Raw genomic sequence first — 25,514 nt, forward strand, 5'->3', positions numbered from 1 at the left:
AATTTTTCAGTTCAATGTCCAGGAGTTTTGAGAAACCACATAAACCACTACTGAAGGTTTCCGTCTGGACCAAGGCTCTGAGTTCAAGACATCCAACAGAAGCTGTTTTGCATTTTGCAGGAAGCCAGATGAGCACAGCTCAAAGAGGCAAGTGTTGCACTTCCCATCAGTTTCAAGCTGCTAATATGAAAAATACAGTTCTACTTTTTACAAAAGCCAAGGGAAGGATGAATACCTAGACACAGAGTTTTGGCTATAATCACAGTGCATGGTAGTTTGGATGTGCCTTTTCTAAGAGACCCCTCTCCAGAGGACACAAATGATTCCAAAGACATAAACAACATGCCAGCCTGACGGATGTGATTCATTGCTGCCTTTCTTTGATGAGATCACCATATGCTGTTGCAGAGCAGAAGAAGCCTCGCTGCCTGAGCCTGAATTTTATGGTTCAAGCATCACCTATGTTTTCACTCAGGAAATTTATAGTCTTTGCTAACCCTAAACTAGAAGACACATCAGACACACATTGCAACTTTTCCAGCAAACTCAGCTCCACATGGACTATTTCAGTTTTTTTCCAGTGCAGTTTTTTTCCAGTATTTTCTGGTTCTGTCATTTTGGAAGTAGACACAGGAAAAAGGTTAAAAGTCAAATCAGGCAAGCTGCATCAATAAGTTCAAATTTTCTTGAAATAAGTAGCAGTCTCAGAGTACCAACTCAGATCACGTAAGACTACGTACTTAAAAACATTTGGCTTAGAAAAATTACCTTTATTAACTTTCCACCAGTGCCCCCCAGAGAAGGGTTTCTACAGCATGCAAAAGGCAACACTGCTCCAGTAAGTGCTCTACCCTTTCAGCCATTCCATCTTACTTTTCTCATCAAATATGTTAACACGTCTTTAAACCAATGCAGAGGCCCTTCTGAAATTTTTATACAATTTTAATATTGTTGTTTTTTCCTTTTACTTATACTTCAAGTTCCTGATTATGTTTCAGGGTCAAGAAGAACCACATGAGGAAAATCAAATTTTAAAGACAGAGATAGACGAGGTCATAATCCGTAATAATTTTTTTTCCTCTTTTAATAGTCATTTACCTACCTGATGGGTTGATATGCTCAATCACTCACCTACTTTTTGAATTTTAAAAGTATTTAATCTTTTCTTTCCACCAGCAGTTAATCATTTAGTGCAAATGATGCTGCATGCTCATCAGTTACCAATATATTGCTTTATTTCTTGGTAGCAAATTAAGGCTTTATAGTGAGATTTGTACAGTACAGGCCAAATTTAAACATTAGAAACTTTAAAAACCATGTAGCACTATTCACTCAATTCAACATAGCCAGAAAAGTAGCTTTTTTTTTTTTTAATAAACAATTAAATGTTACTAGTGAGGCCTTATATTTCATGAGTGCAAATGGCTCAAAATTCCACCATCCTCAGGGCTCAACATTTAAATTCCTTGAGGCCATTTTTAGATAAAGGATAAACAGAGAGTATAGCTGGCTCAGATAAAATATACTGTATTACTTGCTGGAGAAGAACCTCTTATTTTAGAAATATGGAAAGGAAAACCAAAATGAAATTAACTGTCCAAGGGATGGGATCACCTCATATTAGTCACTGACCAGTAACAGTAGCAATGACAAATTCATTTTCCATGGCCCTCTTTGCCTTAGTATAACTTAATTTTTAATCAGAGCTGATGCCATCCTGTATATTAAAAAATCCAAAATTGGAGGAACACACATAAATTACAGGAATTTTTGCAGCAGTAGGACAAGTTCCCTCTCCAGGGACATGTCCAAACCATTGCCTTTTTTTTTTTTAAATTTGAGAGAGCATTGTTATAATTATTTCCTCAGCAGTTATGTGTTTTTCTTGAGCATATTGATTTTCACTTCATAGCACTGATTTTATTAGTGTTGTCTGGAGATGATGGAACTACTGCTTATGAAAACCAGACACAGCGCTTCCCTTCTCATGAGACACTTAGAGTGTTTGAGCTGAACATATGAATTCACCTGTCAGTCAGGCACGGCGGGCCTGCCTGAAAATACCATCACCCTTCACGTGTCTGGCTTTCAGATCTGAGCATTACATGTGAAAATGCAGAGGAACAGCTGCCAGAAAATTGTGAAGAAAGTAACCCTGAATCAACCACACGCTCTGGGGAAGGAGCTAATGAGATGGGGGACTTCCAAAACACTCCTGCTCATGCAAGAGCAAGAGTGACCATGAGAGTACCAGGAGCTCCCAGCGTCACAGGGCAACTCTGCTGTTTAATTCTTTGTTGAACGCAGGTGTTTCTCCAGCCTAAGGGAACACACAGAGCCAAAGTCTCAAAGAATCTAAATCTAATGTGAATAACACTTCAAGCCCCTCTGTCCCCAGGGGTGCTATCTAACATCAGGCTAATATCTTTGAAGTCTTGAGATCAGCCATCTATCCTTTGAACTGGAAGGCCACAGAAAAGGCTCAGGTTTCCAAGTGTATTAAGGCACATACTAACTTGACCTAAACGCAAGTCCCTGGTTTGCTCAGGGAACACCCAGTGGTGGTGCCAAAGGTACACTGCTGAAAAAGTACAGCAAAGGGACAAAGCCAGACTTCCTGGTGACAGCCACGCAGCACAGCAATTGGGACTGGCCCATGCAATCTGCTCCTCAATGCCTCAGAGCCTCTCTGCAGTCCTACAGTGCTATCTCAGCTTGTTGCAGAATTACAGCAGCTTCTCAGGCCGGTTTGCTGGCTTTTCCTTTTGCCAGGCCACCAATATCTCAATTGTTCTCCTACACTCATGTGAATACATCACTGCTTATCAGAGCCAGAAGTCCCTATCTGCTACCAGAGGATGGTACTACACAAGCTGGAGAGGACAAATTTAGAAATGAAGGCAAGTAGCGATGATACACAAGTGACCTGGAGGTGGGCTTCCCAAGAGAACCCATGCATGGGCACAATCTCCAGATTCATTCCGCAGAAGTGCTCAGCAATGGCCAGCAGGTCTTACTCTGCTTCAAATGAGTATGTTTAAGGACACTACCCAGTATTTCCTGAGGGATTACAATGGATGACTATCAGCCATATTGGAAAAAGGTTGTGGAACACAGACACAATATTGCATAGTCAGCTTCATGAGCACAGCTAGAAATCAGATGTATTTGACACAGCTTAGTAGCATGTCCGAAGGAGAGATTATGTGCTATTTCCTTTGGAGGCAGCTACTGTAGCCTGGGACAAGGTCATGGCTCTTATGGAAATGACAGCCCACCGGGGATGCTGAGCACTCACTGCTTTTGCATTAAGGCAGCCTCTCCACAGAGGCCCACGGCACCTTAAAAAGTGATCATGTAAAAAGCAAACAAAATAGTCTTCTAGAAAACCCCTCACCCATAAGGTAGGAAAAAAACTGACTCCCGTGAGCGACAGAAAAGACAGCATTACTGATGATGGGAGCATGTGTTATTATACATCAGTGTTTTTAATACTGCATTGTAATGACAGGTGTGGGGTGTCCCTTCAGAAGAAAGCGGGGTTGGTGTGCTCTATAATACAGCGCTTGCAATGTCGTTTAACGAATCGCAGAGCATCCACAGAGACTTCGCAGTCCTGCACGTTCAACATCTGCAGGTCAAAACAGTTGGCAGCTACAATCTGCAGGCCCTGCCCGGTGATGCTCTCGCAGGATTTCAGGCTCAGGCGCTTCAGGTTGAAGCAGTTGAGGGCTAGAAACTCCAGGCCGGTGTCTGAGACCAGAGGGCACTTGCCGATGTCTAGCGATTTGAGTTTTGTGCAATTTTTGGCGAGGTACTCCACGCCGTGGTCCGTGATGCCCTCGCAGCCCCGCGCGTTGAGGTAGCGCAGCTTGCTGCAGTACTTGGCGATGTATCGGATGCCCACGTCCGTGATGCGGCCGCAGTGAGCGATGCTCAGGTAGCGCAGGCGCGACTCCAGCTTGGCGATCTCGCGCATGCCGAAGTCGCTGACGAAGCGGCAGTCGCTCACGCTCAGTTCCTTGATGGATGTGCAGTAAATCATCAGGTAGCGCAGGCCCTCGTCGGTGATGCGCACGCAGCGGCGCAGGTACAGGTGGGTCAGCTGAGTGCAGTGGGCGGCAATGGTGTGCAGTCCTTCGTCCTCCAGGACAAAGCAGTCTGTCATGTCCAAGTAGCGGATGGAGATTTGCTTCCCGTGCAAGGGAGACAGCTTGATGGAGGCCTCGCGGGTCAGACTGATGCACGTTACTTTGGAGCAGCCTAGGTGGAAAAACACAGCGAGTTTAAGCAAGCAGTAAAAACAAAGCACACAGCAGGACCAGAAAGGCGGGTGTGGAGTGGTTTGCTAGATTTGATGAAGGTATCCTCACGTTGCAAGAGTGGAATCACCCTGACTGACTGCTCTGATTTGCTGGGCTGAGTCCCCACACCAGAGGAAACAATAAATTCCACGGAAGACAGTGAAATTACTTTGAGATTGGGAGCTCTGGAAAGCAATAGACTGATTTTGTCCATATCCCACATGTGAAATGGTGCTCCTGGGTCTATCTGGGGACAGCCTATGATCTGTTACTGCAATATGAACCCAGTGACAGCTAGAGAAAAGGATACTACGTGACAACCAATGCAGTTTTTCGATCAGTCTCGTTGCTGACTGGCTGAATTTGCAAACCAACATCAGAGGCTCTTTCGCCATCCAAACTCATTATGGAAAACACAACCCCGCTCCCTTTCCCCTCCTCCCCTGCCCCAAGCATTTGGAGAACAGATGTGAATCCAGCCCCAAGCCTGCAATGCGGGAAGGATGCAAACTGTGGCCCAACTGTGTGCTTGCAGAAGGGTGGAGATTTGGATAACCTAAGGAGAATGGAGAGAACTGGTGGAAGCCAACAGACTAATAAGGGCATGCGAGGACACGGACAGACAAAGAAAAGGATTGTGTCCAATGAGAAAGTCTGGCCATGAATGGAGGTAACTAGACTGGAGGAGAAACACCAGACCTTGCAAGGAAAGACAAAGAACTAGATTAAAGGGAAAAATACACACAGACTTTCCCCCTTTTTAATCTCAACTCATTGCATAGTGGAGAGCGAAAGCTTTTTTTGGAAAGTGTGGTTTCTGCTGCGGTGCAAACTGGCAGTCTTAGGCTTCTCAGGGAAATTCTTAAACTGTGCCAAGTTCAGCTGGGCACTTTGCATTAGCATAGCTAGAAACAGCTGCAAGAAATGAGAGTCTACCCATTAGTGATTAAGGCCCAACAGTTTTAGCCATAAATGGCTACTCAGAGACTTTCTGCAGGTTATGCTCAAAGAGTTCCCCCAGGTAGAAATAAAAAGACCTTTTCTGTATTGCTGGAACACTGGCCAAGCAGTATGAAGTGACTCATAAAAAGCGATGACCTTAGAGCTCCATGTATCAGAAACTCTGCAAAATACTGTAGTGTGGAATTAAAGAGCATGATGATGTCGGGAGACTGCCTCTAAAACTTACATGACCCAAAGCTGTACCACTTGCTATTAGGGGTTGTCATTCAGAGACTTAGTGGAAGGTATGAATATGCTTCAGTTCTTAAAAGCAAAAAGGAAAAATATCACTTGAGATGGCAGTGTGGACTCACACAAATGCTGTAAGAAGTGTGGGATATGGACTTGAAACACTTTGCCACCTGCAACTAGATTTATACATTCATCATTTAAATTTATGCTGGATCTTTAATTTGGATTTCAAATTCACTTGAAGAGAGGCAAAGTTTACCTTAGGCCTCACACAATTAAACGGGCAAATTGCCCACAGATCATGCAGAAGAAAGACCTTGAAGTAAAACACTCTGTTCAACAAACATCTTAAAACTGAATGCTATTTTCTCTTCAGACTGTTTTGGATCGGTCTATGCTCTGGAGCAATCTCTGGAAATACTTTTGCCTTCAGGTAAGTACTATATACACACTCAGTAACACAAAGGATTTTTTTAAAGGGAAGCAGAACAATACTAATGGTGTAAAAAATTCACCTCCAGTATATTCTTTGAAGTAGGTGATACAAAATGGATGAAAGGAGTTTCACAGTAGAAGCTGGGACCTAGGCAGAGCTCTGCTGCACCTGATGTAGCTGCTGCTGTTGCATTTGGCTGAGGAGGTTGCTGGATTAAGAAGTCAGTCTGGATATTTTATATTCTGACCAGAATTCAAATTTAAATCCAGCTTAATGAGAATGATGCATCCACGAGGCCAAGGAGAACATTCTGTCTGCTGAGAGTCCAAGAAGGTTTAATGACCATAATTAGAAAGTGAATGGGTCAGAAGTCTCTCAGCAGGGCTGGAGTCGCATACACCAGTTGTGCGATCACGGTTTTGTCAAGCTCAGCACTGCCATGTCTAGTTACTTTGGCTACAGTGTAAAACATTTCATGGGAAGGATATTCAAAACAGTTTCACCAGAAAAATGAGTCCATGCCGATACAGAACTGACTGATTTTTAGGCAAAATGACAGGTTCCTGGGTCTGCAACAATTTTTCTGTCCTAAATAACACCAAGTGCAAAAATAAAGCTCTTGTGACAGGATTTTCCATAAAGTATGATTTTCCATAAAGTATGATTTCTAAAAGGGTGGAGAAACGTCCAAACAGACAGGAAAAACATATTGGCTAGAGTGTTAGATAATAACTTGCAGTCAAGCTCAACCAACTTCTAGCAATATATCAGACCTGCCCACAAGGCGGATGCTGACAGTGACAGAACTTACATTGTGGAAAGCCCCTAAAGTTAATACAAACATCTGGTTTTGACATTAAAGATTTTGGTAAGTTTTTGCTGCCAAGTAGCCCTCCAAAGGGAAAAAGGATTCAACTAGATGTACAACTGTGAACTGGGATTTAATTAACTAGCAGCTAGCATCACCCCCCAACACACACCCCAACGTCCTCTTGCTCAGTATGGAACCAAACCAGTGAAACACTTCAGTCCTGACAATTCCTTGAGCATGTAGGCACAAGCCTTGTCCTAGTAACTACAGAGAGAAGAACAGGAAAATGGAATTCTCTTTCCCAAACATCCTCCAAAATTACCCACATCAGAATGAAAAAAAGTGGACTCAAAACAAGAGCTTGGAGACTGATTATCCTCAATTCACATGGTACATGAGGCAAAAGCCATATCCAAACCCCAACATCCTGACTTCTGAGCATGTTCAAAAGTAGGATTTCTCCCTCACATGCTCCAAATGGAAAGAACAACTTAGGAGAAAAAGAAATTAAAATTACTTTCCTATCTCATTGATGAGACAAAATTTAAGGGAGAAAGGAATTTTATTTGACCCCTGCACACTTTATACCAAACTGATGAGCTCTTAGGGACAGACTCTGCCTTCTGGGTCTGAGAGGAAGACAGTTGGGAAAGCCACTGTCTTCAGTTGGGGTCTGAAGACAGACCCCAAAAGAACCTATTTCAAGGCCTGGTATAATCTTTTTCTTTTCCCTGCCTTTGAAAAAGTCACCTTTGTTCTATAGCACATCCATAAATAAGAGCTGTGGACCAAAAGCATTTTCAACCACCTACAAGCCCCGAGGTACACTCAGGCTGTGAGTTCCAAAGCTCTAAGTCTAAATCACGCAGGTACATACATTTTTTTCCTGGCACTAGAGATGCTTCAGCCTGGATGTGTGATTAGCAATCCAGAACTAATGTCAGTGTGTACCAACAACAAGTAATTCATACACAAGGTCACTGTGAATAAACACCTGTGGAGTTCCATAGATTCCTTATTGCCTTGTGGTTTCAGAAAGCAATCACAAAAAGGGCATAATTCTGATTTATTGATATTTGTTTTGATGCCTTCCATGACATTCTGCCATCCTAAGAATGGGGTGAGAGTTGGGTAAATCAGCTTAAAAAAAATATAAAAAGGCAGAGGAAAGAATGCAAATCAGTGTATACCAGATAGGCGGCCTTGGAAAAAGCATCTGGTACCAATGACTCAATGGCATCACTTTCTATCCCCTGTTTATTTAATCCTCTGTCTTCATCTTTCTTGTTGCCACTGGTACCTCTGCAATGGCAAACCTGGTTTGGCTGATTTATGATGGCATTAGACTGATAACAGATGAGATCACAATGTTGAGCAGCAAATTTACTTCAGTGCTCTGCTTGGCTGCATCCTTTCCATTAAGCGCCAACCTATTTGCAGAGAAGAAATTCTGTGCAGCTGACCTTGGGAGAAAACATCTTGTTTCCCCAGAGCAGGCTTGAAGAAAATTGTCTAAAACATTTCTGCTGATCTAAACATCTGTAAGGGCAGCTTTACCAAAAAAAAAAAAAAAAAAAAAGGAAGAAAAGAGGAAAAAAGCTCAAGCTGACTAAGTCTAGTTAAAATAGCAATGGAAACAAGAGGACCTTGAAGCTAGGGATGACAACAGATATTAATACCCAGAAAAAAAGCCTAGCACTTTTTCTGAGCTCCTCCTCAAGTCACTTACCAGATTACAGATGTATTCATTATCTATATACAATCTACATATACATGTGTGTGAAAAAGATAAAACAAATTTTGCTGAAGTGACTAGGCTTCACCACATTGACGTAGCTCTGACTGCAGTGTGGGCCCTTCTATGGGTGCTTTGTGCCCATGGAAATCTGTAAGAACTCCTTGTGCCATTTGAACAGGCCATCTCTGCTAGCTCACTTCCTTTGGAAGAGGCCTGGCCACTCCAGAGGTGTTGCTGGCATTAGGGGCACTGAGATTTTAGTGGTGCCTGTCTCACAGGCGCTCTGTTAGGAGACAGGCATTCCTACTTTGAAAGACAGCACAGAAAGGATAAGCGTGCAGTTATGGAGTTCGACAAACATCAAAAGCACCTGTATTGGAACATTCCCTGTTACCTGACACATCCAGGTGTTCCAGGTTTGGGCACAGTGACACGACATCGAAGACTGCCTCATTGGAGATGTTGTAGCAGCCAGACACCTCCAGCCTCCGCAGTTCAGGGCAGCACTGGGCAATGGTGTAGAGTCCTCTGTCTGTGAGCCGCCTGCAGCCACTAACAATTACCGTCTCCAACATGAGACAGACGTTGGGGGTATCCTGACAAAGCCTCCGTGTCAGCACTTTGAGAGCCCTGTCCACGTTGATTGTCTCGCCGGTGAGGCGAATTGTCCTCCAGAGCCGCGGGTCCCAGGCCAGGTTGTACCAGCGGCGGCACACGCGGGCGCAGCGGCACAGCTGGTTGGTGGGCAGGAAGGAGAAGATCTGGATCATGGCGTGGTCGGGCAGCCGGTCTATGTTGGCCTGCTCCTTCTGGTGCTTGGATGCCAGCCGGATGAGAGGATGGGTGAGACGGGTGGGAGGCGGCGAGTGGACCATGGCAACGGTTTCCCCAGTGACTGAGGACGAGGACGTCGATGAACCTCTGCCATTTTGGAAGCCAGGGGAATTCGGTGGAAATATTAATGCTGGACTGGGTGTGCTGAGCGTTCGCATGCTCAGGTCGGAATCTGGAAGATAAAACACACAATTCCAATGAGCTCTCTGCACAGCACAGCACCCTCCTAGCCTAGTTGCTAATGGAGAACAATGGACTTTGGGGTTTGTTGGGGGTTAAGCAGTCACTTCTGCTCACCAGTAAGAGTGAGAAAACATTTCAAAAGCCATGTGAGCAAAGGAGATGATGCAGTTCTGAGTCCTGAAAAGGAGACAGCAGTGGAAGAATTTTTTAAAATCCAAGGATTTTTATTCTTTATACTCTTAATTAAACACTGAATTGAATGATTATGTTTGAGTCACAGGCTTTTTTTTTTGGCAGAAAATAACTGTCCATAACTTGACACAGCTGTGAACTCTTAGGGGCAGAGAATGCTGTGGTCCCTCATCTCTAAGCTCCTTCAGCCATTCAGCAGGAGGCCAAAAAAGAGCTCACAAGGCAAATACTGCTTCTTTCACCAGATCTGGGCAGATGGGAAAAGCTCAACTCCATACACTTATTTTCATTGTGTCATCAGAAAAGTTAATTTCTCTAATTCAGTCATGCAAACTGAAACTCAGTTCACCCAATAACCCAGCATAGTTCTTCATGTGCACGCAGAAAACACTCCTTTCCAATGGACTAAAGCAAACTTTTTGGGAGAAAAAAAAAAGCCCAAAAAAGTAACTCATGAAGAAACAGCATGCCTGGAAACTTGCTGGAGAATTGTTATACAATATTTACACACTTATTGCTAGGGCTATTTGTCACATTGGAAGCAGTCAACTCCCCAAAACAATTTGCTACTTCTTTACCTTCTTTGGTTCATTTTAGTTGCCAAAATTAGGCACAAAATTTGAGGTTTTTTGCTACTAAGAAAGGTTACTTTTGCTGGAAGGTTATTTAAACTGTTTTTCCTGTGTGCTGACATCGCCTACAAGTAATTTCCACTCCTGCTCCCAGTTTCTCCAAGCAACCAAAGTAAAAGACTGGAAGACAACTAAGATATAACTTTGATAGTCAAGCAAATGCCATGGGCAATACATTCAGAGACTCTGAGGATATTTTAGCAGTATGCTACACAAATACAAGCAGTGTATGAGAGATGCACACTGCTGCTGAGCACACTCCCTCCACCTCAGTATGATCTCAACAGAAACTTTTCCAAAGGAAAGCACCACCCAGAAATGAATACAGTAACCACAATTTAGGGACCAGCAGAATTTTCACAGACATACAATGTTTTTAGAGGACCAAGCTTTTCTCCACATCACATCTCCTGCCACATCTCCACATCAATGTTCAGGCCTTTCAGGAAAGTGTACAAAGACAGCCCCTTAAGTAACACTGACTCTGCAGCTGTGTGACTGTGAAAGCACAGATAAGCCTAATCAAGATACAGCCAGAAATGCATTCAACAAACATGTCCACACCTGGATTTGGGCAGGGTTTTTAAATTAAGTACATTTTTGGTGAATTTGATTGTTACACATAAACTTCCCCATGAAGCTTTTACTTAGCCCAGCACAGGCCTCCTCTGATCTCTCTACAGCAACAGCAACCACAGGCCTGTATTTCCACAGTGAGTCTGCAAGGGAAAGAAGCACAAATACTTAGCTGAGGAATCCAAGACACAAAGTCCAATGGCTTGCTCATGATCACCTAATTGAGTTGCAGAGACATCAAAATCATCTTCTCACACTGTGGAGGAAAAACCTGTACTGCCCAGCTCCTTCCCTTCTCCTCTTATGCATTCTTGTTTTACTTAGAAATTCACTGTTTCAGCAAATGAAAGGAAAGAACATTTTCCCCAAGGCTTCTGAGTCTGTGCTATGGCTATGTGGTCCTAACACAGGGATTTGTGTAATTATGAGCAAGAACAGTATCTTCATGCTGAGTGGGTTTTGCAGACACCCTGCTCCCTCTGAGACCTCCTAATACCCCCTGGCAGCTTTTGCAAATAATTGCATCGGAGAGTGCTATTTGGTAAGCATCTGGTATATGCTGGTATTTTAAAAATGAGATTTACAGCTGGAGAGAAAAATCCAACCAGCAGCAGCCAGGCTCCTGGAGACAAGCACTGACTCCACAGGCCTCTTAGGCAACAGGCCCTGAGATTAATTTTTGCAAGGACTTACCATATGTTTGACCTCGCTCACATTATCACCAAAACCAGTGACAGTGCCTGAAGCTAAACATGTGCAGAATATGTGGCAAAGCCTTTACTTTTTGCTCCTTTTTTGAAATTTTAATACAAGAATGTTTCTAATATAAAAGAATAATACACTTTTTTTCCCAAGTGCTGGATGTATCTTCTACTGTTACATGTATTTGATATTGTCAATTCCTCTCATTTTACTTTTTCATTTGCTTTGGGCCTTTTCCTTGGTTAACTGTTGGTTACTTGTTTTACACAAACCAGAACAAAAAGGAAAACAAAATTATATAAATAAAAAACCACAGAGGAAACACTTATTTCTATTCCACAAAACAGAACTAAAATCAAAAGCAAAAAGTTCCAATTATTTACATCTGCTTTAAACAATTTTTAGTCCTCTGGGAATGAGTGCCTTCTGTAAGACACAGCATATTTGGAAAATGTACATTTTTAGTCAGTTATCACTAAAAACACCTTAAAATTTCTGTAGGGTCTTCGTTAGTTCTGCAGTCTTCATTAGTTTCCATTCCTACTTAAGCTTAAAAAAGCTTTTCATAGTCCACGATTCTCCCCCCTTCCCCTGGTGAGCAACGCTCCAAGCTAATACGGCTAATCTCCTCTGCTTTTGGATCAGAAGTGGCATTCCTTCATCACTCCTGGGCACTGTGAATAATCAATACTTAGACATTCTGGGTGTGTAATGAATTACTAATATGTGGTTTTTAACTTAGACTTTCAGCTAAAAAAGGCCTGACCTTCTGTTTTATGTGTATGCTCCGTGCTTTGTGCTCTCTTAATTCTCTCATTAGTATAGCAGTTCCAGATGTGCATCCTGTATTTCCTTTCCCTTTAGTCCTGAAGGTACATCATGTAAAACTTGCTCCCTCCATCCTCGGGGCACAGAGGGACAGACAGACACGTACACATGCACCCTGTCTCCCCATCAGAAAGTATTATGGAAAAAGTCCGTAGTGGTGTCAATGTGTTTAAAAAAGGGAGTTGTGAGCACATTACTGCTCTGCTGAGCCCATAATGCAGTATGCTCTCAGACAGGAATTTTGCTGGTAGCTCAGCTGAACTCCACACAGAGGTATTCCTGCTTACTGTTCTCTGTACACCCCTAAGGGGAAACAGAAATTTAAAAAAAAATAGCAGGTGAGTCCAGGAGCCTTACTGCCAGGAAAAACTTGGAAAGCTTTTTGCTAGCATTTAAAACTTCAGCAAAACACTTGGTCTACTGTACATTTTCCAGGCTTTTCTAATGTTGTTGGGAGGGGCTTCCTGTAGCACTATCTCAACTCTAGGAGTTTCCTTAGAATTTTGTTCTTCACCATTTACTGAGTGCTTGCCAACAGGCTGGGGCAGTCTGAGAAAGAGCAAAGTAATGACCATGTAACATTATTAAACACAACCCTGCATGTAGAAATGAAGTTACTGAATAAAGTTCTCAATACACATCTTTATACACACACATGCCCTATACAAGCATTACTCTTGTAAACTCAATTGTTTACAAGCCTGAAATGCGACTTTAATTTTGGTGATCTTAGAAAGTAAAAGCAAATTAGAAAGCAGCCTTGCACTTCCTTTCCTACAATCTCTCTTGCCCCTTTGCCTCCAATCTTCTGTGCAAGATACCTTTTATTAAAGCTTTGATCAAGCTCTGATAGTTTTTTGTTGATGTAAGACAAAATTTCTGAACAATCTTTAAAGAAATCTCAAAAGATTCATTCCAGAAACAGAACCATAAAAGCTGACACAGAGGGAGAAAATGCACTAGAGGGAGTTTTCTTATTCCACTAGGAATCTGGTTTATTTCAAAGGATTTTTTCTCCCCAGTTTGTTTCCCAATTAATAGATACATATGTGAACAAAAAAACCTTTAAATATATAAGAATTAAGCCAAGATCTAACCTCCATTCCTTCTGGCATTGACAATAATATGCCGTCTGATTTCAGAACCAGAGAGAAAAAACAGTGTTGTATTTCCATTACTCCAGCAACACACACTAACACTGATGTCCAGATCCCAGCATGGCCTTTTTAAGATTGAACCATTTTCCAGCTTAAGGCATGACTCCATTCATTCACACCTTCCACTATGGTATGATGAATGAGTCTTTTTTGAAATGAATACTATGCTGAGTTCTTCAAGCTAACAAAATTAAAATGAAAATTTTGTAAATATCAATCAAACTTGAGATTCTTATATGACAATTGAAAAAGGTCCTCTGTGTTGATCTCCTGTCACCACTGATGTTTTTAGCAAAACTAAGGCAAGAAATAAACAAAACTGTGTTCAAATTCTGAAAAAGTCAATACAGCTGAGAAGAATAAAAAGCAATTGTCATTTTGTAAACATTAGCTGCAGAGTAATATGCACAAGAAGCATTTACACAGCATGCCAAAACCTCACTGACTTAGCATCTCTTCAATAAGTGTTGTGTAGATATTACATAGTTTATTAAGTGCAATGTGGGTATAGACTTCACATTTTTACCACAATACCATCAACCTCAGGCATGCCAAGTAAGTACTCCTTTTACAGAAACTGGGGAAAATGGGAAATTAATGGCTGCAGCAGCTACAATCAGTGGTGCAAAGGGGAACAGAGGCTTCTACAGGGGATACAATGTGGGCTGATTCAAGGAGAGACTCGTGAATTTGACAGACAGATTTCAAATATGGCTCTGTGCCCTTGGATTAGAGTAGGAAAAGGAGTTAGATAGGAGAGCAAGCTACAACCCAGCCATTTTCCTTCCAAAGCCCTGGGTATGGACAAAGTTCCAGAAAAAGTGCTACCTACAAAAAAATAAAGAGCATCTTCCACATTGCAAACATCCTCAGGCATTTTTTCTCAGGATAAGTTACCCTACTGACCTTGGTTCCTCCCAGTCCCAGGAGGCTGGGAGGAACTGGAGACTCTGAGATAGCAAAGAGGCAGCTGGAACAAAACTCACATGCAAACTTGTGCGGGGCTGCAGCAGTCAAGAGTGCCAGAAGGAAAGGGTTGCCCAGTGGAGATAGCCACATGATTTTGCAGCCTTTTACAATGAAGAAGATGCAGAATGAGTTGGATGAGCTCTCTCATCTCTCTCCAAGAACACTAAGTACACCTAAACCATCCCTGATGTGCATGTCTGCCCTGTTTTTAACTGCTCGGGGCAGCTATTACTCAGCTCACTGAGGTGCCTGTTCCAGGGGTGTCACTGTACCAAGTTTTTAAGTTTTTCCTCTTATTTGGCTCATATAAGGAGTTGTTTCTGCCCCTCTCCTTGCGCTTGTGAAGAATGAGAGGTCTTCACTCTCCCGGTAAGGATTTCTTACATGCATTTGCCTTTCTTTTTATTAGTCATGTTACTAACATTTCCAGTTTCCTCTATCTTTTCCTTTACATTTTCTCCTATCTTAAAGCACAATGCTCTGAACTAAGCACTATGCACACCCAACCTCACCAGCAGTGGAAAAGTGGAGCCTTTTGCACCCATATTCCATGGAAAGCACGTTTCCAACCTTCCAGATTTCAACAGTCCCAAAAGGCTCATGTATTTTCACTATGTGACTCAAGATATTGCTGGGATTCCCATGTGACATACAGCACCTAGATATTTATTTTCCACACCTGTGTTTATAGAATCCATTCATCTTCCCTACAGCCATCTCCTTGGAGAATACTGTGTTTTGTCTCTCCTTAATCTACTTGTTCAAGACTATTTTGAGTACTGAGCAACCTTCTCAGAATGTGTTAGCTTTCAGTTTTCCTAATACTTTGCCACTCCAGGGCCATAAATTTTAACTAATTTCTCTAGATATCGGTAATTTTGTGTCCCAATTCAATTGAAAAACATGGTTCCTAGAGAGAAATGGAAAGTCTGGCAACCTGTTCACAAATATTGTAAGGCATTGCAGCTGAGACCAGCCCAGTTGGTCATGGCATGGTGCTGGTAGCACCAAGGTTGTGGGTCTAATTCCTTTATGGGCCAGTCACTCAAGAGCTGCACTCAATGGTTCCTTCCAAATCAGCATATTCTGTGATTTCTAAAGGGTTCTTCCTGAAACATCATCACAGCTGACAAATACTCTGAGTGATACTCCCCTTCAGTGCCCACCTTATCATGATTTTGTTTACTCCATATTTCACCAGTTTGTTTCCAATACACAAATTCAAAAGTCCAAATAAACCTGAGATAGCTTACAGCTACTGCTTCCCTCTCACCAGACAATTTATTTTTGCCAAAATGGAAAATTACATGGAAAACTGAGGTCAAAGGTACAACAACACTTTGGCAAAGGTAAAAACTAATTTTTTACCCTGTGAGATCTTGTCAGTCAATGAGAATTCAATTCTCTTGTCTTAAAATGAGAATGCAATTCTCATTTTAAGAGCAAAGACTTGCAGCAGAGCTTGATTTGTCAGTGTAAGAATAAGCAACCTTGGAGCTCACGAAGTAATCACATCCACATGGTCTTGGAAGGAATAGTTACACAGAACTTGAAATAACCTTTTATGGTTTTGAAAAACCCCCTTTAGAATGTAATAAGAAACTGTACCTATTGAATAAGACTAGAGGCATTGTGGAAGAGGGGTATGTTAACTAGAATCTGTAGCCATCTCATAGCACTTTCTGTGTGACACTTTACACCTTGGATTACAGTGGTGTAGCTTCCCTGTGATGTTGAGCTCCACTTTTCTTCAGCCTTTAAACTCCTCTACACACATTTGGAGAACTGATCTTGCATTCCTGGCATACTCACAGTAGATGCCTAAAGTCAAAGAGCATTGCAAGTGAAGTAATCATTATAGTTTTATTAAGCAAATAATTCTTCCTTACAATGTATTTGTGGAAAATTGGAACTAATTTCCCCCCTACTGACTTTGTCCCCTGCCACTTGGCAGGAATTAATTTTATCCCCATATTTTTGAACGAAGCTAAAAATACAAAGACTGAGGGGGAGGAAAAGTAAAAAAGTAATTCACTATTAGTTTAGGAAGTCAAAGCATTATAATTTAGCCTTGAGTACAACTGATGATACTAGCACATCAGCTCTGAGAAAAGGGTTTTACAGTGCAGCATTGCGGGGAATTACACAGAGATGGACTGGAAGGTGCATTTTTTCCATGTTCTGTAAATATGTATCCCAAAATGAATTCCACACATGCTTAAGTAAATGCTCTGCTTAAATCCTTCAGTCAGATGCTCTCCCAAATCTTTTTGGTATGCCAGGGAGCTCCTCCAGCTGAGCTAGTTTATATTTACATTAACAGGGAGTGCAGCCCAGAAAGAGGAGTTCTGTGGAGCAAAACTAATATTGCTGAAAGCCCAACATCCACAGGCCTGGGAAGTGGGTGTTATTTTTTTGCCAATATTTAATTTAATCCCCAATCCTGAATGCTCAGTAGGGGTTGCCTTTGGTGCTTTAGGTGTACTGCCAGAACATATTTTTTGGCTTTAGTTTTGCCTGAGTGTAACTGGGTTCATATACCTTGTGGTGGTTACTAAAACAGAGTAAGAAGGAGAGGCATTTCAAAAGCGAGCTTTGGACTTGAAAAAAAAATGCTAATGTAGATAAACTGTAGATAAACTGGTCAGAAGAAGCTCCTGTCTACCTCCTCCAAACCATGAATTATTATCTCCCATCCTATTCCATACCACTCTGAGGAGAGGCATAATGTGCCCTGCTGGATTTCCAGGGCTGGATTATCAATGGACCAGACACACTGCATTTCATCAGCCTCCATTTTCAGGATTGTCACGCCTATGAGAATCCATGATGTTTAATGCACTGCTCTAAAATGTGCAAACCAAATATAGTTAAAACAAAAATAATAATTTTACGAGATCCTTATAAATAAGGAAAGCTTCAACATACTTCAATATAAAGGTTTAAAGAAGGCAACAAAAAGATAGCAAGTTTGCTTAATTTCAAATCTTACTAAAAATCCTGCCATGGTCTCTCTCTCATCTCCTGGTAAGTTTGATAGTCTTAATTAACCCAGAAACCCAATCCTGGGGAATACAAAAAACCTTTCAAATTTATCCAGAGAATGACTTGTTTCAGTGAAACAGGCTTACAATTATAACCTGCCTTTTCTTTGAGTTACTGTAACATGCTCCAAGGTCAAAATTTTGTCAGGTTAAACATTTTTCCACCTGACTAGACAATATCTACATTACTGTGTTCCACTTTTTAAATCCACTGTTCTTTATTTTTCATTTAACACCAAGTTTAAATAAATGTAGAGAGGATGAGTGCACACTGCTTGACAGTGGCTCTCAAGCCACACACACAGGGCCAGAATCAGTGTCTTAGAATAATACTGAGATGGGACAAACAGATCCTACTCTACCTTTGAATGATAAATACTCATTGCAAATGTATCTTTGCAATTTATAGAAAACTGGAACAACTACCTAATGGCTCCCAACTTCAAAATGCAGAAATCCAATCAGCTGCTCCAGACAATTGTAGCTGTCCTACTATTTTACCTTCCAAAAATGGGAGAATTTGGAATAAAACATATATCAGTTTACATTATTGCAAAACTTCAAGACAAGTTGCTGGAATATATTTACGGAAGAAATATATTTTCAAAATCCCCAGTTCACGTGGATAAAACCATGGGGACCTACAGAACTCTGAAATATAGTTCTGGTAGATGTGCGTGACTCTAAGTGGAAAATAATATACAAAGCAGAGGAATGTTTACCTCTGGGAAAAGCTGACAATATAATCACTTTGTTGTGTAATCAAGAGGACTTGGATCCAGTTGGTAGCAAATGCTGCAGTAGACAAATAATTCCCCCAAGAATGGCTGTTTCCAGCCTATTCACCATAAACAAATTATTTGTGTAAAAGAACATTGTCTCATAATCAACTGTTGGCATTTTAAAAGCATGCAGCTCTCAGAAATTACTGACTTTTAAATTAACAGGGGATCCAGGATTTGACCTTCAAAATTGGAGGAACAAATGGTAAGCAGTATGCTAAACAGAAGAATAAACAGTAAGCAGTAATCAGAGATTTAAAGCCATAAAATTGTGCTTCTCTCCTATCATCAGCTTTAGATTACAGAATCATAGAAGGTTGATGGGTTGAAAAAGACTTTAAAGACCATCTAGATCCAATCCTCAAACTGTGAGAAGGACAACTTCTACTAGAAGAGATTGCTCAGAGCTCCATCCAACCTGGCTTTGAACACTTCCAGGGATGGGACATCTACAACTTCTCCGGACAACCTGTTCCATTGCCTCACTACCCTGACAGCAAAGAATTTCTTTTGTATATGTAATCTAAACTTACTCTTTTTTCACTTTGAAGCCATTTCCCCTTGTCCTGCCTCTACATGCTCTTGTAAATAGTCTCTCTCCAGATGTTAATGATGCATTAAATCAATGTAATTTAGAACAGTACAAATATGTTTCCTAAAATAAATTCAAGCTTTGAAAACATACTCTTTGCTGATAATTTGGAAAAGACAAGCCTGCAAATTATGGGACAGAGTTGTACATAGCACAAGAAGAGGCGTCTAGATTAAAAATAAGAAAACAAACTCAAAACCCAATTGGTAAAGCCATTCCCAAGTCACCTTGGCTCATCCCAGCTTGTTACAGATTGTCCATGAGATACCTGCAAGTGCCTGCTTGGTGTCCCAGCTGATGAGTCATGTGTCAGAGCAGCAGACACATCCCTCTACCAGCTAAACTCCAGTAAGTGAGTGATAATGAAACAGCAACCATAAATGCTGCCAACAGACAAGAGAACATAACCTTCTTCTAAAAAACTGCTTAATAAGTTACCATGTTAGTGCTCACTCGAGGGTGAGTTTGGTGAGCTCTTTTCAGTCCCCGAGGAGAATTACACCGAGGCAGTAACAGTTTTCCTGACTTTAGCAAGGAGATGTGTTTACTCCCAGACTAATGCTTTTGCAGACTAGGAGCTCTGCCTGCATCCATCTGCAGGATGCCCACAAATTACAGAAATTCAGTGGAACTGTGCAAAGTGTAACTAAAGGCTGACCTGCAACACCTGCTCCTGATCAGCTCAAATCCATTTACACCTCAGTTTTCAAAGCTTATTTTCTTTTCCAGGAATAAGATTCCTTCAAAAGCACCTGCTAGTATCCTGGCAAGCACACTCATGTTTTGAGGGCAAATACCTTGTTTCTAGGGTTGCATCCCTCCTCCCTTCTGACACATGGCCAAACTGAGAAAAAAAAAGCTGGTCTCCAGGGCTTTTTGAAGGAATGGTAGAAAACTTCACTTAATCCACATTTTTGCATTTCTTACAAACCCACTGTTGCCACTACACGTACAAAGAAATGCATTCAGCAAAGAGCTGGCCAAAACCAATTCCCCAACAAATCACCCTTGGGACCTGGGTGAGAGGAACATTCTGGAGAGGATGAAAGCAAAGAAACATAGGCCTCCAAAGCAGAAACCCACGGCACCAGCTCAGTCTAACTTTTCCAGCATCTCTTCAACAAAGATACATAAACTGAGGCTTTTTCATAATAAACACGTCACGTTATGAGAGCCTGGAGTGACAGTGAGCAGTCCCCTCTTGTTACAAACACACACAACAACACACTGAGCAAGCATGCAGTGCTTACTCAGAACACAAGGATTAAAATTTTGTTTATGGGAAATCTGGGAGTTAAGCTGGGAAAGAGACATGGCCATTGGCAGCTTTCTTCCACTAGAAAAATGTAACTGGCTCAAGCCCAACTGCACTACGTTACATGGATTCCTGACCATCAGTGTGAAGCAGTCCCAGACTGTGTCAAAACAGATGGTACTTGTGACTGCAGAAGCATTCAGGGGGCATTAGCCTCCCTCTGAACCCCAGCCCTGCCGTCTGAGGTCCCAATTGCTGTGTCTGTGACTGGTGCTGTATAAATTGCAGATCACGATTTATATGCAACAGCATAAGGTACTCTGACATTTGAGGGGTATCAGATATACATACATGCAAGTAAATCAGGAATTCAGCACTCAGTATTTATGGCAACTTCAATAACTTCCCAGTCTACTGAACACCACAATAAATAACTGCTTTATTGTGCAGAAAATAGGAACTGACTGTAATTATTCTTTTTCAATTCATTGTGATTTCAATTTACCGAAATGAGATAAACAAAATTATTCACTGACTCTTTCAATGTCACTTTGATTTCATTACCTCAAAATCAATGTGCAAAAAAAGAAAATGTGATGTTTATGGCAACACAATTGCTGAGGTATTATTCAAAGCAAGAACTCCGGCACTATCTAAATCTTTAAGTCTGTTTCATGTTAACCTAAGCTAATTATTTAAAACATCATTACTAGCTCTATATGGAATTCTACATTTATCCTCAAATTTATTATCACCAGCTTATGGCAGTATCTTCAGCAGTAGACTTAAATACAGGACAGCAGCAAAAGCAGCTTTTGGAATCAAGAAATATTAGACATCTTGACAAAGTAAGAGGAAGGTGAAGAGAAAAGCCCTTATCTTCACAAAGTCCAAGGAGAATGGGAACCTGCCAGGGGGGTCTAATGAATACGTATATACACCTGACAGGAAAGTGTACTTGAGTCCCTTCTAAATATAATTATTCTGTGTTTACCAATTCAATTGATCTTAACAATGCTCCTCTTTTTGAGGCCTTGCACAGAATAACAAACCCTGGCTAATTAAAGCAAATCAAACCCTTGTGAAAATGTCATAATAAATGTTCTAATTCCCAAACTCTGAGTGGAAAAGATAAGTGATCTTGCCCTGTGCAGCTGAAGATCAAAGAGTTCATGCTAATATGTACCATGACTCCAATGGATGCAGTTAAGGAGGGAGGTGATGGAAAGGTTACTGTGCTTGCAGAGCCATCTCAGAAGGAGCAGCAGCCAATTTTGACTAAGAGACAACATAGTACTTGAGGGTTAATAATTCTGACACAGTACACAAATAGATGAAGGCATAGGCTGAGTGCATTAGGATTGACATCTAGAGCTTACTAGGAAGCAGCAAAATTTTAAAAAACCAAAACACAACAATAGAGGAATTAATCTATGAAGAAAATTGTGCTTTAAGATGTTGTTAACACAGGATGACCCAAGAGCTTCCCCATGCTTTATCATCAAGCAGCCCTGATTTGTTAGCCATCCTGGTCTTTCTAAAACAGGGAAGTAAAACTCTAACTGAAAGATTTGTCAGGGAGTTGAAAAATAAAGGAGTAACTGATGCTTATTTTCATCATTGGCATGGATCCACATTTGGGGCTGAGAAGCAATGCTCTCGCTGCAGCACACACTTTTACAGATTTTTTACTCTGTTCATAAAATACAGACCATTCTCCATTTTGAGAAGAAAGAGGATGAAGTTCACTGCAATTCACATGATCCACAGGAGCATATTAAACCCTACCCATGCAGACTCTGATAAGTGTCTTGAACTTCAGTGAAATGCCTCAAGATTTTTTTCTCCCTCACAATACAGTGAATATACCAAAGATCCTTGTAACTTACAACTTGAGTTTGAGATTTAGTATTCACTGGCCTCAGTTCTGAGACTCCTAAGCAGCACATTCCACTGCCAGCCTTCCTCCTTGCTGTAGAAAAATTAGCATGTCCTCTCCTTTTAATAGAGTTGAGGCTACAGATTTCTTGGTGGGATGCACTAAGCTTGGAGACAAGGACTACCAGAACTAACTAACTGAAATCCTAGTGAATCCATCCTCAGATCACCTCCAGCTGAACTGAATCTAATCCTTATAAGACCTGCTTCAGAAGTGAAGCTGATGGACACAAAGCACAGGGGAAAGTTATAATCTTTCAGACAGAGAAAAGCCCTGTCCAATGGCTGTACTACCATTATTTTTGAGGAGTGGTGACAACATTGTGTTTACAGGATGTGTGATGTAAATTAAGGTAGATGTAATGAGGCTCTGCTTCTAGAAGAGACATTTAAAACTCTGCTATAGTTCCACTAGGTACTGAGGCTTCAGGTGGAGAAATTATAGTAATGACTTCATCATTTCCCTCCTAATTACACAAGACTTCAAGCAGAACACTACTGCAAGCAAAAAAAAAAAAAAAAAAAAAAAAAAAAAAAAAAAAAAAAAAAAAAAAAAGTATTCCTAGCATTCTTTAGTATAATTTGGAAACATGGAACATGGCCAATAAAGAGAGACCACAAAGTTGCACTTAAAAGCTTTTAATGAGAAGGTAAAAAGAATTTTTATTAGGAAACATAGTGACTTCACATTTTCCAGCTCACTGAATTTACAAGCAAAGAGGCTGATGCTGGTACCTGGATGCCAATTAGTTGCTAGGATGTGCAGAGTACCAGAGGCTACTGTAAGTTCAGAGCAGCCGGCCTCTCACAGGATCACAACTCCCCTCACTACACACCAAAACTGAAATGCTGCCAGGTTAGTTCACTCTCTTCTCTTCTGTTTGTGGCAAAGAGACTTTTATAACATCAGTAATTGGCTGGAAAGCATTGCCCTCATTTCATCATACTAAGTTACACTCCACTCATGCTGTATTCATGACTTTTTACATCCATATATGTTCCATGTATAGGAACATGACACTGCAAAAGTGTCACTATGAGAAATGCTAAAGTAAGAAGTGAGAGGAGATTACAAACACTGAGCCACTAATCTCCTATAATCCAGTTATGTCTTTACTTGCTTCATCATTTTAATTCCATTTACAGAACACATGAACCATATGCAAGGCACTGATACTACTGGTATTACACACAGTTCAGAAAAATACTTCTGTGGCCCTGAGGGTGATTCAAAAACTAGTAAAAAATGTTAAAGTTTTCACTATTAAATATATTATCCAGTCTGGGAGACAGCAAAATCTGTTGCCAATTATTGATCACCCTGTAGTTTGTGTCTATCACAAGACATCCCTCTTGTTCAGTTTAGACTGAGTGTTCTGACATGATACAGGGAAGGAAACAGAGCTGGCAAAAGCACTGGAGTAGAACATTTTCAATGACACAAGTGCATGTGGCTCCTTATGTCTAAAGAGGTATCCCTATTCAAGGGCACTGAAGTCCTTCCATTTCAATCACAGGAATTAAAATCCTCCCTAGGACCATCTGCATAACACATGAAATGTGTTTTTTGTTCTCAACCTGCCAAAATGGGATGTCTGTGCATCAACCCAGAGATGGAAAACAAACTCTCCACCAACTTGCTTCTCAGGTGACTTTTGCAGTACTTGAGTTCTGCCACTGCAGAGTGAGACTGTGATGTAACTCATCAAATCCTGGCACAACAGTATACCTGGCACATACCTTTCAGAAAGGTGTCTGTTCACAAGGGCTGAAGAGCAGAGCACAAGGGCAGGCTGTACAGCTCACATAGAGCATCAGCTCTTACTGAACAAACCCCCTTCACCATCCCATCTTTTTAAGGAAAGCCCTTACAAAGCTTTGAGTTTACTGCAATGGTGTAACAGAAACAGATGCTGCTGAAGTGATATTTGACTCACAAAGCTTTTATGTTGAACAGCCTCTGTTGATTTAGCAATTTCCATTTCATAAGCTCTGGAAGGCGACAATACATTCCCAAGTGATCTGCTATGTTATAAACCAGCCAGAAACCCCTTGACCACCACAACAAGAAAAGGCTTTAGAGAGGCCACAATGCCTCCAGCCACGAGGGCTGACCATTAGGCATGGACATCCAGCTCTTCCTCGGGGGAACTGCACAGGTGGGATGCCTGCCTTGGGACTGAGCCATGGCTCCTGCACATCTCAGTGAAGCAGTCACTTCTCCTCATTACTTGCTATACCTACAGCACTCACCAGTGATGCTACTGACTCTTCTTTACTGCCTATAATGAGTTTCATGAAAGTGAAGCCATATCTGGAGAACATTTCAGGCAGAATAAGTTATTTTAGCTGAGAATACAGCTGGCAGAGCCTGCCCCTTAGGCAAATTGCCTTGTAACACAACAAAGCTTCATCAGTCTTGCAGCAAGCAAGTACATTGCAGCAGGCTTGCGAGCTTTTCTCTGAACAGATATTTGTTCCTTGAAGGGAATTCAGTCTTGTTTATAGAAAAACTCCAAACTCTCAAGAGCAAAAAGCAATCTCATCATGCTTGAACTACATTTAGCAGCCTTTTTGTACACAAAGGTATGGGTGCAGGGTGTGCTTCTATGCCCTGCCAATGCAGCAGAAGATTACTGAGCATAACAAAGTGAGGTTTAGGAACAGATGGTGATGGCATGGCCTAACCTTGGGAAATGGTCTGGGACACCACCTTTAAGACAGAACTGTGAGTGAATCATTGGTGGTGTGCAGGTGTAAAAAACACATAAAATCAGTGTGTGCTTCCCAACACTGCTCATGTGAAAATGCACAAAACCCATCATTTCTAACCAGACACCTTAATAATGAAGAAAATCATCATCACCAGACAGAGCAGCTTCCTAGTCAGAGGCCAGGAGCTGCCTGCTGTCAGGCAGGCTGCTGCAAGCAAAGACCCAGAGCTCATGGGGTGCCCCTGAGCTCATGGGTGCTGCCTCACCAGCTGCAGGGGGAAGCACTGGCTCCCAGGAGTGAGAGCACCCACATCTCCTGCAGGATATGGGTGCAATGCAGATGGGGAAAGGGGGGAGACTGTAACCCATAAATGCTGGCAGAGTATGTGAGTGTACTTGTGGAAGAGAGTGTGTAACTTTTGGGGATTAGTTAAATCTGTTTTCTGTAAGTGCTTACTAACATTAATTCAGTGTTCAGGGTTGTAATTTATCTATGGCATTACTGGTACTGATCCCAAATGAGCAGTTCATTGACTACTGATTAAATTCATACCAGTATTAAACTGCTTTGATCCTAATTTTAGTTTAAGCTATCTGAACTGAATAGCACTCCTCTGCAGCACATGTGATTCA

At 41.5% G+C, this 25,514-nt stretch overlaps 1 protein-coding gene across 1 annotated transcript in view; it reads right to left on the reverse strand.

Moving 5' to 3' along the window:
- Nucleotides 1-749: 749 nt before the first annotated feature.
- FBXL7 (F-box and leucine rich repeat protein 7) overlaps nt 750-25,514 on the reverse strand; it is a 173,585-nt gene continuing 148,820 nt past the window's right edge. The window contains exons 3-4 of the mRNA XM_059489210.1: nt 8,878-9,489; nt 750-4,263 (exon numbers count right to left, since the gene is read on the reverse strand). Coding sequence (XP_059345193.1) covers nt 3,527-4,263; nt 8,878-9,489 — 1,349 coding nt within the window. The 3' untranslated portion in view covers nt 750-3,526. The remainder of the gene's footprint in view (nt 4,264-8,877; nt 9,490-25,514) is intronic.

This window comes from Ammospiza nelsoni, chromosome 1 (assembly GCF_027579445.1).
Source record: "Ammospiza nelsoni isolate bAmmNel1 chromosome 1, bAmmNel1.pri, whole genome shotgun sequence".
Lineage (NCBI taxonomy): Eukaryota > Metazoa > Chordata > Aves > Passeriformes > Passerellidae > Ammospiza > Ammospiza nelsoni.